The following is a 16,028-nucleotide window of genomic DNA, read 5'->3' as shown; positions in this document are numbered from 1 at the left end:
GAGCTCCTGCTAACAACTCTGTCTGGACCTGTCTCCATTTAGAACAATCTGTGCATAGTAAGATGTATGCAGTGTAATCTGGAAGTACTTTTTGACTGTGTGTCTGGATTTCTGTGGTCTCGATAGGCCTCTTGTCATACTGCTGGACACCTGAATATCCTAAACAGTTGCCTCTGTGTATGAGTAAATCATCTGTAAAGCCTCTGTGCAGACATGTCCAAAATGGATCAGATCTACACACCAGATTAATCAGCAGCACTGTAGCAAATCTGATGCATCTTCGTCATTGATGTATGTGCTACGTGACACTTGTACACACATGCTGTCTGGGAGGTTTTCTCCAGAAATATGAGTGCTTTGAGGAGAACCTAGTAGCTATGGCACTTGCTGTATCACATTACAATCAAAACTTGCTGGATAGGACCCAGTGTGGGAGATCTCATCAGCTTGACTACTATACACAAGTTCTTTTGAGCAAAACACTGTCTTGACATTTGCTTGAAGTAGCTGGCAGCATGCCGTTGCAGTGATTTTTGGAGCAGCTCAGCGAAAGGATGTAAACAGTCCGGTGCCCCTGCTAGTCTGCTCGGAGAATGTACTGCAGGGTGTGCTGCCTGAGCTGCACCACTTCCTGCTGCCTTGTGCAAGGTGGTCTGCAGAATGCGCTGCTTCTTGCACGTTGAAAATTTGGAAATACTAGGATCAAGGTCTACATTCTACCATTCCCCTGATCTGTCAGGCAAAATAAACAACATTCTGGCTTTAAAATTGTGAGGGAAACGATAATTCCTAACATCATGGTGGAGAGATGACTTCAGTGAGATAATATGGCAGATGGCTTTTAACGTTTTCACTCTATGTTTACAAAATAGTTTTGTAGTTAGAGTTCACTGATGGTTGATGGGCTTTCTGAAAAAGCATCAGTATTCTTTAAAACTAAATTTCCATTATTTAAAAGATTCATTCATAATTTTCCTGGGGAAGGAGTTGCTAGACAGGAAATCTTAAATGTTGCAAGCCAAATGATGATATACTGAATTGAGGGATTTGGACATGTCCTTGTCATATCATAAAAAGATCTAAGGGAAAGGGGAGATACCATAGCTTTGATGTACAATGCCTTGAAATCACATGGAGTACAGAAGGTTTAGACTCTGCTGCAGGCTACTGCTCCAGCTCGGATATATCTCATTAGCTACGCTATGGTTACTACTTTGCCTGTGACTTACAATTCTCTATGATACAGCCTATAGGTGGATATTTCATAGAACTTGCAATTAATTCAAATGATAATTTCCTTGTGGCTTACCAGGCAACAAATCCAAAGGGTGAGTGTGTCCTGGTCTTTATCACTAAGTGGTTCAGCAGTGACAAGGACATGCAGAGCATCGGTGCTAAGATCTCATATCTGATGTGTACAGGTACAGGGAATTTCAAAACTGACCTTCCTAAGTTTTGCTGTGAGGCTTTCTTGGAAGAGTCAGAAATATGAGCATTCACAATGCCTGTTGTAACAAAATGATAGGAGTGTTTATTTTGGACAAAGATAATTTTTCACATAAGCCTTCACTAAGTTTTGTGAATGCAGCAAAGCTTTCATTGGTTTAAAAAAAAAAGGGGGGGGGGGAGGGGAAGACCTCTTTTCTTTTGAGTTTGTTTGAGCCTTTTAGAATATAATTTCATTATTCCATTGTCTTTAAATCTTGCACTATGAGTCAAACTAGCCTTTCTAATATTTGAAAAAAGGGAAGAAGAAAGTGTGGATGTTCTATATTACAGGGAATAGTTGTTTTATGATAAAAATTGGGATTCCATTTATTTTTTCCGTGATGGCCACCTCTTAAGATAATGTGGGATTTGGGGTCTGGAACACATTCTGCTTTATGCAGACAGAATGAAGTTTTACTGAGGAGTCCAAAAAGTCATCGATTGGTAGCAACTTCTGGTCACTACCAACATGGGCTATGTTTGAACTAATGACCTAGAGGTGAAAGGCTCTGTATCCTATTTATCTGTTTCCTGAGCCATGCATAACACAAGTTGACAAGAACTATAGTTGAGAGAGGAAATAACTGAGGAATCTGCTCTAAACAGACACAGTTGGCTGGAAAGATTTATGGAGGGTTTAAAGTCTTAGAGAAGGAAGCACAAGGGGGAGGCGTGGTTTCTCCACTGCTCTTCAGAACACCTAGTGGACTTCCTTTAGTTTTAAGTCAGAGATAAGATCATTACATGTTTCATATAGCTCTGTTGGCATGGCCTGTGTGTTTGGGTTTTGATATGTTTCTCTGGAAAGAACTCCCAGCTGCTTCAAGTGATTGTGGATGACCAGTCTAATTGGAATCATTAAAACTGGTGTTTTTGCAAAAATTCTTTCACAGTATTACTAAAAACAACAAGCAAACAAATAAACACCCCCAACATAAAATGAAAATAATTAAATGATTAAATCTGCAAAGGTTGTTGCTGAATCTTCTTCAGTCTATTCTGGGAAGGACTAAAGAAAGACTATGGTCTTTCAGACTGAGCTTTTTGCCCTGGAAAACTTGGGTTTATTTTCTGACCTTGCTATACCTTCTTCTGAACTGTGGAAAAGACAGAGTTATTTAGTCTTTTAGGTTACTAAGGCTCACTAAGAGAGTCATGCAACCTTTCTCTGCATAAACATTCCATGCATTCAAATAAATGTTAAGACATGGAGAATACAAATAGGGAAACTTCATAGTTTGTATAACTTGGTTCTCATATCTGTATGAGAAGGGAAGATAGAGCAGATAAAAAGTGATGCCAATTTGATTTTCTGCATTGTTTTAGAATGATGTCGAAATGAAGCACTGGACTTTACCAACTGCATATCAATACTTCCTAGTGGCATCCTGCTTTTGGCAACCCCCTTCCCCACAGCAAAACAAAACAATAACTACAATAACAACAACAAAAGAAACACCCTAAAAATAGGCATTTGTCACTGTGCTGATAGCTGCTTTCTTTCTCACCATCTTCACAACATTATTTGTTTGATAATTTCTATTTTAAAGAATGGACACCTACCACATCATTATGGATAAAAAAGGTATTCCATAGAACTTGTTTTTTTTTTCACACAGGAACTCTTCCATATCATTTTCAGAAATACTGAACTTTTGACTCACTATCCAGAAGTTTCAGAATAGTGGTGCCTTGATCTTCTCATTTGCTAGTCCTTTGGACAACTGTTAACATTAGTATGCTGGAGAACCTTAAAAATCAGGTGTTGAATTATAAAGACAACTATAAGACAACTAGAAATAAAAAAAAGTTGTTTGTATAGTGAAAGATGACATATTTTCAATTGCATTTTCAATGTGTGAATTTGACTCTTCTTTTATTATTGAAAAATTCTAATCAACTCCCTTAAATTTATTTTGTTTTGATAGAGAACAAAAAATTTTGAGTGTTTAATCAATGGAAATGTAATAAGAGGGATATATAGTATTTGTCTCCGAAGGAAGCACACAATTCAGATAACATTTTTTTCTTAGTAAATTCTTTCTGTTTCTTAATAAAATTAAAATGAGAATTTCAAGATTATCTTTTTTTTTTTCAATGAGGAGTTTTAGTTACATGACTGTACATTTCTGTACACAAATACTTGCGTGCAAATGCTTTCTACTCAATAAAATACACAGCCTTTGAATTCATCTTGCTCCCATCCTGTGTCAGTTATTGACTGCTCTATTTTAACTTGGAGATTTTTTAGTAAGTTACAGTAATTCTCATATCTGCCTCCAAATGACACTCCACTGTTAAAAAATCTTCTGGTTTTATTTGTTTGTTTTGTAGTCCCACTTTTTGCTGATTTTAGAAGTTTCCGTTTTTATAGTGGAGATGTTATTAAAGGTCTGATCAATCCATTTTACAGTGTTCTGGCAGTAATGACGAGATGTATCAGTTCAGTACAGTCTTATTGAATGACCTCCATTGTGTTTCAAATTTCTGTCTTCAGTTTCAAAACTTACAAGATTTGTTTTGGAAAACATATTCTTACAAGATTAGCTCAGAAGAATAGATAGGTGACTGCTACATTTATATGACAAAAATAACACTGAAAATGCTTCTTTAACTCATTTATATTTAAATGGGCAATCTTCAGCATTGAGTTAAATCTATGGAATGTTTTTAAAGGAAAATATACAAATACATCATTCCATGAAATGATATGCAAAACTTTTTAGTTTAAATCCTGGCCTGCAAGTGACCTTCAAATTAATAAGACTTCAGTGCTTTATCTGAACAGATGCTAAAAGGGCAAGGTCTTGAGCTCCATATATATATAATTAGTAAGCGACTCTAGAATGGATTTAAAATGGATTATGTTAATTCTGATCTTGGAAACAGCAGTCAAAAACCTTCCAGATGTACTAACAGTGTTCTGATAAGCTGATCTGTATAATTTAAATACAAACCTTTTATACGATTTTGATGCTATTATGGTTTTATTCCCCAGAAATCTCACCATGTGGCCCCTCTTGGTCATTTGCTATTTAAAAAAAAAAAAAAAAAAAAAAAAAAAAACCACACATAATACCCCCAGACCCATTCTTATCTGCAACATTCCTGTTGCCTTATGTATATTTTATATAAACCAAGCATATAATAAACAAAAGCACCTAATTTACACTTGAAACCTCTTTATTTGCAGTCTCCTGAAAGCAGTTGTGTTCTAGAATAAAAGAGAAGGTTTTTCCCATCCTCTGCCTATGCTGAATTGTTAGCTTAGCTTAGAAATGCATTGATTGAGAAAATTAAAAACAAAAAAGTGTTTATTTCAGAATGAACCATTAAGTTACAACTAAACTATTAACAACTTACTATTGCTTGTCTGCGGAAGGGAAGGCATCAGTTTGAATTTTATTTCAGTTTGAACATGAAGACCTATTCTATCTATAAAGTAATATCCAGAAGAACCACAAGTGAAAAAGTACACATTTCCAGTTTTTCTTGAACATTTTCAATGGACATTGCAGATATTCTGCTTTCCTCTTTCAAAATGATTCAGTTATTTTACATTGCTGATTGTGTAGGACTTCAAAAAGAAAAAGGAGCCAAGGTTGTAAAACAAAAAGCTAAAAATGGGCTAAGGATATTGCTTTGCATTTTTGGAAAGGTTTGGAACTAAATAGCAAGTTAACTGAGTTTGATCTCAGTTTTTCTCCTTTTCCCATTCAATACCAAGCTAAAAGGCATTGGTTCACTTTAATCCGTTATAATAGGCCAAAATAAATGCATTTTTATAAAAGCCTCCTGGATTGAGTGGCTGGTAAGAATGCTGTGCAAAGGAAAATTCACATCTACAGATAATTGCCGTCCTATTACATATTAAACTGTATGTACTAAAAGTAATAATCTTGTGCAATATTCACATAAAATGTTTTTTAACCATTTGCTGGGAGTTCAGATCCTGTTGTCAGTACAGCATTTTCAATATCATTTATTTTATATGATGGATACAAGTTATTTTCATTTTTCCTGAAATTTTAAGTATTAAAAATATTTTCATTTTTCCTGAAATGCTCCATAATTTCATTTAAATAACTTTATTATGAAAAAGATTAATGAAAAAGTACTTTATTGTGATATTTTGTGTGTAGACAACCAATTTCAGTATAGCTTGTTTCACTCCTTCCCCTACACTTACCTATCTTCACAATTGAGAAGAAATCTTGAAGAAGACTTGAGAAGAAATATTTCTTGGTGTTTTCCTTTTTTCCCCCTTTCAGGCCATGTCTTCTGTATTTCTGCTACAAATAGTCTGTAGGCTAACAGAACACTGAAGAACACTGCAAATTATACAATCTTTGCTGGTTTTTTTTGGAAAACCTTCTGACCTTAAAGCTTATTCAAAGCAGTCATTTTGTTGGTGGGGTATACTGTACTTTGTTAGAACAGTAAATTAGAGGCATGACTTACAGCAAAATATGTTAGACTGCTGGAAAAAATGTTGCTCAAGATAAGTTTATGCATGTCTTTTCTAGCTACAGATGGTGGAAGGAGAGTGGGTATGGATGTGTGTGTGTGTTCACATACACCTAAAGAAATCGCATACATGCAGGCACACTTTTCCAAGATTGTTTTCGTTGTTTGGTACATATACTGCAGTGTTGAATGATTGGCAATTTGTGTTTCAAAACCAAAAATTAATTTAAACAACAACAAAAAAATCAATCTAGAAGGAGAGAGAGTTGTTAAAACTTTAATGCCTCTGTTCCACAAGCTTCTACATGTGGTATTGGGAATATATTGATCAGAAGAGCTACATAGAAGTCTACTTAAAATCTTGACGTGACTGAGTTGCTCTGACAGTTAACTGTTTTTGTTTGTTTGTTTGTTTTTTTCCAAATGAAAGCTGTGTATGGATGACCTTTTTTTTTCACATTACTCATTTTTCTAAGAACACAGTAATTTAATTAGATGCTTATTGATTGCATGTATGATATTGATATGCTATATCTAATAAACAATGTATTTTATTAAAATTTGATAAGAAAGCTGTATAATTTGCTTTTAATCTCTTTGTAGGTACTACTCTGCTTTAAAGACAATGGAACAGCTAGAAAATCTGTATCTTCCTAGAGTTAGCCAATACCGTTTTTGCCAGATAATGATGGAAAATCTTCCAAAGCTACGTGAAGAAATAAAAGAAATTTCTATGTCAGATCTCAAGGATTTCTTAGAGAGTATTCGAAAGCATTCTGACAGAATTGGGGAAACTGCAATGAAGCAGGTAAGTCTACCTAACAGGATGACTTGAAAACTGACCTAAAGCTGCAAAACAAAGATGCTAACATCTTGTGTAGTTTCTTCCTCTGGATGTGAAGTTGACAATTCCAGTAGTCTCTGTGAAATGTGAAATGTGAAAACTGTGAAATGCTTTGAGTAGTCAGCTCCTAGGTAGTCTGTAACTCAGCTACTGCACAAAAACAGAGCAGCACATCTGGCCAGCCTGCAAGGATGAATAAGACTAAACGATGCGTTGAGATTACTGCCCAGTTCTTTCTGAAGTGCTACTAATACAGGGTATATTATTGGCATATTACCCTTCAGAGGCATGCTAAGAGGGAAGAGAACTGAGGAGAACTGAGCCAGGATGAGATTTGGACAGATGGAGCCATTGCCTATTCTATCACAAAATACTCTGCCACTTCAAAGCACTGGTGCAGGGCAAGTTCTGGGCAAGCAGTTAATGCTTTTAAAAATTATTTGGAGAGCAAGTGAAGTTTTAACTTGACTTCTTGCTGAGCAGAGTTCATGTTGGGTTGCCATTTTGTCATCTAAGATTTTTAGAATTTTGTCTTTCAGAAACAAAATTCTTGTAAAATGCAGTGTTGATTAGTATAAATGAAACTTAACTGTGTCTCTCAACAAGAGTTCTTTGGATACTGGATACTGTATTGTCCCGTGCCATACCTGAAGAAAAGAGCATCTCTCCACACTTAAACACAAGATTATACAGTGCTACCTTGGTGCATTTCTTGCAACAATATGGACAACATAGTGCGTTTGACTTCTGCAGCTGACTGTATGCTAGGGCTTAACTGAAAACAGCAAACAAATAGCTGGAAAGTTATGATAACTGTACTTCATTTAAATGTTGATTCTGTGCTTGCAGTTTGATTGGGAAAGTTGGGAAGATGACTTTGTAAATTTTTTTTCTACTACATTCTGGGGATTTGGGAAAAAACGTGAAAAAAATAGCTGTTTTGATGAATTCGGAATTAGAATTTACCACCTGAAACTGATTAAGGACAAAATCAGCAGTATAGGTTGAGAGCACACATCCTGCAGTTACCCTGATTTGTATTCAATATCACCACCTGTTTTTCATGGCATAGCATGTACTCATCAATGATGGAATTTGCATTACAACCCTCTCAATTGGTACTACTTTTAAAACAGGCACAACAGCAGAAAACCTTTAGTACCACTCTTCAGAAGCAGAATAACATAAACTATGGTCGGAATATGCATTTAGGTAGAAGCAGAATTTTGGAATCCAAGAACGAAATTACATTGAAGCGAACATTTGAAGAAGATGATGAACATGAAGAAGAGGTGATGTTTTACTAAATCAGTACATCTTATTTAAAGTGGATTTTGTAGTTTTATTGAACAAAACTTGGAGTACGCTGTCTATAGATGGAACAATGTTAGAAGGGACAAGAGAACACTTTCAAGGGACACCGGATGGGATCAGCATTTTAGGGGGAAAACAAAGTGCAAAATATTAATTGTATGAATGATAGCTTTAGTATCATGTTTGGGGACATTCAATTGAATAGAAATTTTAATTCAGGAATTAAATTGCAAGTTATATTATATACTACCTGTCCACTGCAAATGTTATTGGACCCACTGGAATATTCCCCTGTTGCTAAAGCTAGCATTTCTTTGTTGAGGACTTCAGCTTGTGTTAGAAGCCTTTCAGCTATTGAACACTTAGTATCCATACATTGAATAAAATGGTAAATAGTTAGACCTTTAAATCTAAGGTCTAAATGGTGGAAAACCCTGTGAAAAGAATGTTTTCATAACACAAATAAAATCTAATACTGTAAGACAAAGAGAGAAGGAAGTCAAGCAGTTAATTTACTCTTCTGTGTTAGAACGGTCTCTTTTTGGGTTCTGAATTCCTGGCAAAAAGACTGATGCGGTTGCTCTTCAAGTCATTAATGCAAACTAATTCTACCACTTTGTGTCAAAACAGCAGCTTTTATAGCCATAAAACCTGTCAACACGGTTAATTTTGCTGGACCCAATTTGGTCTGGCTTTTGTCAACCTCAATGTATTTCCATATTGACCTGAAACTTATATTTATCAGTCTGTTAACTTCTCACCCTACTAAATGATTAGTTCTTCCTTAAATATTTCCAAATATTTAAGAAGCCAAATCAAGCAGTTTTAAAGATGAGGGCACTAAGACTGAATTTGAAAGTTAGGGACATTTCCTTTCCAGTAAGATGTCTTACCAAGTATGTAGTAAGTGGGCAAGTTCTGTTGGTGTTGTGTCACATTTTGCAGATTATATGCTTTTTAAGATTTATAACTTTTTCCTTTCCTCAGGTTTTAACTGCTCAAGATCTTGTAGACTTTTCTCCAGTCTACAGGTGTTTGCACATTTACTCTGTTTTGGTATGTATTAAGGTGACTTTAAAAGATCTTTTACTTTTTTTTTCAAGTTGAACGTTCTTTTTTATTATTATTTTTTGCAAGCATGCAAGCATATTTCTTCTAGTAGTTGTAGTTCTGGATGAACCAGATGAAATGTATATACCATGGACACAGGGCATGACTGCATATTTTATTTTATATGCATTATAAAGGACACACAGCAAGACTTACTAATTATGTAAGTGGTTTTAAGAATATGGTAAAATGTATGTCTGTTTCAATATTGATATCACCATTTTCGCAGTTCCCCCTAGTGTTCTATGTTACCTGAATGACTAGGGGGAGATGATCAATATTGCAAAACATATGAACATTCATTCTAATTCTTGTGTAGATCAGAATAGCAGAGAAAAATAGCAAGCAAAACCTGGAGATTATGACAGACTCTACTCAAGCAGATTAGATTAGATTCAATGGCAGAGACACAATAGCCCCATTTTAGCTTCTGTGGAAGAAGAGTGCACAAGCTAACAAGGATGAAAACTTTTTTTGGGGGAAACTCAGTAGCAAATGATTTATTATTTTCTCACCTTTCCTATGTCTCAGTTACTTTTGAATTCAGATTACATACAGAAAAAAATGCTAAGGGCGTATAGGTGAAATACTTTTGAGTATTGCTAATCGTACAATTTCAGTTGGACCTGGCTTTGACCATTCAGGCTGGGTTAGATTCTTCCTGTGGAACACTTGCAGCTGTGTAATGTGAAAACTTGTATCTTGAAATAATTTTTAGTGTTATTTCACTGTTAATTTTTCTTAAAGAAGGAATCCAAACAAAAGTATCCGTAATTACATCAGTAATTATTCATCTCAGTGAAAAGGAACAGAAAGACAGGCTGCCAGAACTGTTATAAAAGAGTAGACCCTTTCTTTCTACAGAGGAAATAAGTATGAAGTAACATGAGTAACATAAAGTAGACCAGCTGACAACTTCTGCATATTCTTCCTTTAGTGTAATAAAGGAACAGGAAATAAAATTGATAGATGACATTTAAAAGTAATATATGATTATGGTCTTCACTGTGTCAAGGATCCTGATGTTGGGTCCTTGATCCAAGGATATGCTCTTTGGGTTTGCACAGAAAGAATGTTTGCCAGCTTACAAATTTACTGGAGGCAGAAAACAACTTGGGAGTGCTCTCTGATGTTAAAAGCCCTTAGCCCCTTAGAAAAAAGGCTTGTTGATGTCTTCAGAATAGGGCTTCTGTCTTTCCTGCCAACATCATCTAATTAATAAGCCGTGGTAACATTATCAAGAGATGTGCGTTAACCACTTCTTGGATTCCTTCTCTTTTACCTCCTATTGTAAAAAAAATTTTTTTGGAGTTTACAAAACTTTATGCTGACAGCAAAGGAGAGGAGTTTATACAAAATTCATTACACTAGTATATCAAAGACTTATCTCACAGCAAACATCACCTTCTTAGTGAATTCTCTCTCTCCTACAAAGCTGTAGAAAATATTCTCTTTTAACATAGAACAAAAGTTTTCTACTCTTTTTTATATCTCAAAATGAATACATACAATCTTGTGATTGCAAGATACGTACAGACCAAAAATGATCTTGTATTTATTGACAACTAAGCTTTCTTCAGACTGCTTAACTTCTATACAGTAGAATGATGAGGTTATTAAAAAAAAATTAGAAAGTGAATCTCTTATATAGAAAAAAATCCATAGTTAAATAAGACTGACTAAAATATTTGCTGGCTGTTCAGATGGGAAGAAACTTTTATTTCACAGCAGCTTATATTGTACTTACTAATTTTGAGTTTGTTGCAACTTCCTGTGATGTGTCTGAGAAGCATAAAGCGAGAGACAGTTTATATGGCCCATTATGACTGTATATTTCTGCGTTTTAAATGTGAGAGACATCCCGCATAATTTCAGTTTTATATTTGTCACTCTCATTATTATGTATTAGTGAAGTTTAGTCTCTTTTTTTTACCCCTTTTTCTCCATTACTCCTTTTGGTGGTGGAAGGAGTCATATTTTTGATAGGGTAGTCTTTACACTGAGACTGTATATTTAAGCAATATACAATTATATATAACAATGTCATTATGTGAGATGCTGTACATTTAATTTTTACTGAAAACACCCTTTTGTATGCAATATTACCTTTTAACTAAATGCTATGTTAGTATAAAATAAATGTTACTATAGTGTGAATCATTTGATATATGAGCAGTATTCTTACAATTTATAACCTAGCATTAACTGATTTATTATTTCTGTTGATATAAATGCATAAACTTTTGGAAGCTGGGCAAAAGAAATACGTTATTTAGGTATATTTTATCTTGGCTTTCCTTTGCTTATTTAGTGCATGAATCACCAGAATAGTTGCTGTACTCTACTGATTGCTTTAGAGCATATGTTTAAAATAGTTGTTATGCCTGAATTGCTGATCTTGATTGCATAAGATAGCATAGTGTATAATTATTCATGAGATATTTTACATCTCAGTATTTGGTGTGGATTTGAGAAGAGCACCTAGTCTTTTTCACTTGAGAAGCTTCTGTCAGGACTGAGTAGAGATTTGGCATTGGGAGTAGAATTAAATAATGGCTTTGTGCATCTGAAAACTGTGTTGAATATTTGGGCTGGAAATGACTGTTTAGCATGTCTGATACGTATGTGTTAGTATGAATTACAGCAGACTGTAAACTTCTCCTATAGTAGAAAGTGTCCTGTAAAATATACATCTGATTTACAGTGGGTTTATTTTTAAACAAAGTTTCTTTTTTTACTTTTATATTTTGCTAGGTTTGCATTATTTCTGAATATGACAAAATACTCATTATGAACTTAAAATATTTAAATTAAATCTCCTTTGTTACATCTTATAAAAGAGTTAGGTAAGTAATGCTGTAGCATTACAGTAGCATGCAGTCTCTGTAATATTTTGATTCTAATATTTTTTAGTTTTTGAAGATTTTTTGGAAGTCCAAGTAATGGAATTCTAAATAGCACAGGCGTAATAATAGACTCGTGATGTAAAAAACAACCTTAAAAATGCTAAGCTATGTTATTCTGCTTGCATACAAATTACATTGCATTCAGTAGGTAGATAAGTGAATGTAGCACTGATTTCAAATGGACAGATGGTTTCTACTGAATGGTCATCTTAATGAGATGGCTTGGATGTCACTTGAATTCCTCACAATGTAATCATTAGGCACAGAGGGTGTTGTATTTTGAGGACTGTGACAGGAGAAAAATCCACATCCATTCTCAGTATATTTAGCAATTCCAAAGAGAATAAGCAAATACTCAATAACTCTGTTGTGCTCTGTCAAAGCGCTTGCATTCAGATGTATCATATAAACACAGAAACAGCATTGTAACTTAACTTTGCAATGCAGTCAGTTTCTTGAATAACCTAAAGAACCATTTTAAGAGGCTTAGAGTTTCAGTTATAGAATAATGGGTAATATGCCTTATCTGTAAGCATTAATATAGTCGGAAGGCTGTAGTTTAAAACATAAATATTGCTTAAAGTGTCTAATACTGTATGATGAAATACAATAGATATAAGCATTTTTTTTCTTTATGGTACATTGTGTAGACTGCGCTTTTTTTTAAGTAATCTGTATATTTCATGCATGCAAAACTTCATTGATGTCAGCTGGAAGTCTCTATGTGGAACAAATGCAAAATATGTGGCTTAGTTTAAGACAGAGAATTCTACCATTATTTTAAAAAAGTGTCTTGTAATACTGAAAAAATGTTCTTGTTTTAACTATTTTTGTCCTCTTTTAGGGTGACGGAGAAATATTTGAAAATTACTACAGAAAGCAAAGAAGGAAACAAGCAAGATTAGTTCTGCAGCCGCAATCAAGCATGGTAACCAATACTTTACTTTTTGCATTGAATTACGTTGTACCTAATAATTAATGGTATTTTTATTCTTAATCTTCTTTTCTTTTTCACTGCAAGCATGAAACGGTAGAAGGCTATAGAAGATACTTCAGCCAGATTGTAGGGTGAGTTTTCTAAATGGAGATTTATTTTCAGATTTACTATACTCATTCTTAATTTACCCTTTTTTCTCCCATTGTCCAAAAACTTCTGCAAGATTCAGTTTCTGCACAAATCATATGGGTGTTGGTAGCTGAATCTGAGCAATGAAAAGCATTCATATCCTACCAGTATGGTGCCCCACAAGGACCCTTCAGCACCCTGGGCTCCAGGGGGCACAAAACAAGCTTTTCACAGTTTGACTTTGTGCTAGGCAAAGCATAACACCAAACCTACCAAAGTGTTACTGCTCCAGTGGGAAAGGGTTTGACTATACTTGTGTGTGAAAGAGTTTGCTCTAATGTTAAAAGACAACTTAATTTAAGTATTGCTTTATTTTAGTTTCTTTGTAGTAGAAGACCACATTTTACACGTAACCCAAGGACTGGTAACTAGAACATACACTGATGAACTCTGGAACATGGCCCTTTCAAAGATCATTGCTGTTCTTAGAACGCATTCAGTAAGTGAAAAGATTTATCAGTATTTCAGTTTAAAACCTTTTACCCAAGAGTTCTGTGTGTATAAAACTGAGATAATAAGAAGGTGAAAAATTACACCTCTCTCATGTTTTCTTTTCCTTGTGATTAAAAATTGCTCAGATATGGGAGGGAGCCTGCCAAGCTTTTGTTTTTTCCCAACAGTATCAGGCTGTGATCCACAGCCATGGGCTATTTGCATAATCCTTCACTGATTTACAACTCACTGGGTCTTCCAAACGTTCTCTTAGTCCAGCAGCTTAGAATATGCAGAGTTAATCTGCTGTTATTATTGCAATCCTTCCTCATTAGTCTCAACTGACCTCTTCATTAGATCAGATTGAATAGTTCAGCACTGAAAGCACCACCAGGAAATAGTTCCTAATTATCATTCCAAATGCTGTGTTTCCAAAATAAACTCCACCAGCAAAACCCTTGGAGCTATCTCTTCAGTGCTATACTATTAATATGTTTATGTTGAAGTAAAGGTATTGGAAAAATCTTCAGGATGTTAGAATGTAATTCCGTATCAGCTGAGTATTTCAGTATATTCATAGGGTACCTCCTAAAGTTACATTTCTATTCCAGCCCAAATGATACTATGTGCTATTTCTTATTCCTCAGTGAAAATCAGTGGAATACCATTGTTCACTGAGACTGACTGATAGCGAATTGCTTGAGTTTACCAGTAAGGGCTGGTTTGACGTAATATTTGCTATCAGAAAAAGTAGAAAAGTTTTATCTTTATCTTTATCTTTTTTAATGTTTGCCAGTAATGGTTTCTTAATAGAATGTTATTTTTAGTACAATTGGACTTTAATTTGAGGAATATTTTACTATCCATATATACTTAGAAAAACTGGGGAAAGATTCAGATTGCAGCTATAGTTTTATCACAGGAACTTTACTGATCAGTGTTATATGAGATGGTCTAATGACTTTTTAATTCATTTCAGAGGATTGGGATAAATTAAGAGATATTCATGTATTTTTTTAAGCTAAATACTTTGCAGGTTAGTTGACTGCATACAGATTTATAGACCTATTTAAGAGTATAGTACTTTAAGAAGTAAAGTAATGTAATCTCTAATTTAAAGAACTCTTCCATGTAATGTCATTGATGTAGTTGATCGTTATTTCTTCTTAAAATGCATAACTCCTATCAAAACCAATTCTATGACAGTCTCTTTCTAACATCATCCTAGTACAGAATAATGTTTAGATAAATATGTATTGTCTTATGAGGTGTTGCAAACCAAACCCTTACTTTATTTAAGTAGACTCAGAGCAAAAATTAAAGAAAGCTGAAACAGTCAAATATAGTCTCTAACCAATTTTACACTATCATGATGCTTTAAATTATATAAATGTAAGTATTTTTGTACTTTATCCACTATTGAAAATAATGAAGTTAAGGTAAAAATCAAGTTTCAGTCATTTAGTCTACTAAAGAATTTAATGTCTGACCTTTTTTCATCAAATCTGTAATTTGAGTAAATACTGAGAAAGTATTTTTATAGGGTTTTGCCCTTACATCTGGGAAACTGTCTGAGGTGGTACAGTGTTAGCACTAGTTAGACCCAGGCTTAGTGTTCAAAAGAAATTCCTGTGGAAATCTCTGATGTTAATTTAGCAAAGCATTTTGATGTATGCTTATATTCCATTAAAATAAATGTAATTTGCTGATTTTGAATCTCAGTTCAACACTAATTTTTATTGCATCTCATATTTTAGTTTACTTTTTCTGAGCTTTATACTACTGATATATACTTTCACATAAGAAATTGAGCAAAGGCTTTTATATAACTACACTAGGTAAAGATAAGTGAGTATAAATTGTTTCTCACCAAGGCAGTCAGTTAGGTAAATGGGTAAGGCTGGAGAATTTAACCTTCTGTGCTAATGTTCTTTGAAAACATATGTCCACTATTTAAAACCATTTTAACAAAACCAGAATTTCTCACTTTCAGTCATATTGCAGTGATCCTGATCTTGTTCTGGAACTAAAGAATCTCATTGTAGTATTTGCTGATACTTTGCAGGTAGGTATTGTATTAGTAATTTAACTGAAATTCATAGAGTCAAATGTTTCCTTTAGATGAGTAAATACAGTGCTTTGGATCTCTCAGTCATATATATGAATCAAGTACAAAATAACACAATATTTTAAATAATTAATTATAATTTTATATTTCTTGCCCTTGTTCCACCTCTTCAGTATTACTAACTTAGTGTATGCGTTCTGGGCTATCCAGCTAGCATTTAGTTATTCATATCTATGCAAAATCATTGTTAGCTTTGTAATTTTTGTACGTTTT

General features: G+C 34.2%; 1 protein-coding gene across 8 annotated transcripts in view; it reads left to right on the top strand.

Annotated features, from left to right (window-relative positions):
- EXOC6 (exocyst complex component 6) overlaps window positions 1–16,028 on the top strand; it is a 91,609-nt gene that overhangs the window by 22,852 nt on the left and 52,729 nt on the right. For all 8 annotated transcript variants that reach the window (XM_040563429.1, XM_040563431.1, XM_040563428.1 and 5 more), the window contains exons 6-12: window positions 6,559–6,763; window positions 7,936–8,091; window positions 9,101–9,169; window positions 12,974–13,057; window positions 13,151–13,197; window positions 13,574–13,694; window positions 15,681–15,752. In XM_040563429.1, coding sequence (XP_040419363.1) covers window positions 6,559–6,763; window positions 7,936–8,091; window positions 9,101–9,169; window positions 12,974–13,057; window positions 13,151–13,197; window positions 13,574–13,694; window positions 15,681–15,752 — 754 coding nt within the window. The remainder of the gene's footprint in view (window positions 1–6,558; window positions 6,764–7,935; window positions 8,092–9,100; window positions 9,170–12,973; window positions 13,058–13,150; window positions 13,198–13,573; window positions 13,695–15,680; window positions 15,753–16,028) is intronic.

The sequence above is a fragment of the Cygnus olor genome, chromosome 7, assembly GCF_009769625.2.
Source record: "Cygnus olor isolate bCygOlo1 chromosome 7, bCygOlo1.pri.v2, whole genome shotgun sequence".
NCBI classification, from domain to species: domain Eukaryota; kingdom Metazoa; phylum Chordata; class Aves; order Anseriformes; family Anatidae; genus Cygnus; species Cygnus olor.
This window is presented reverse-complemented; position numbering and strand designations above follow the sequence as displayed.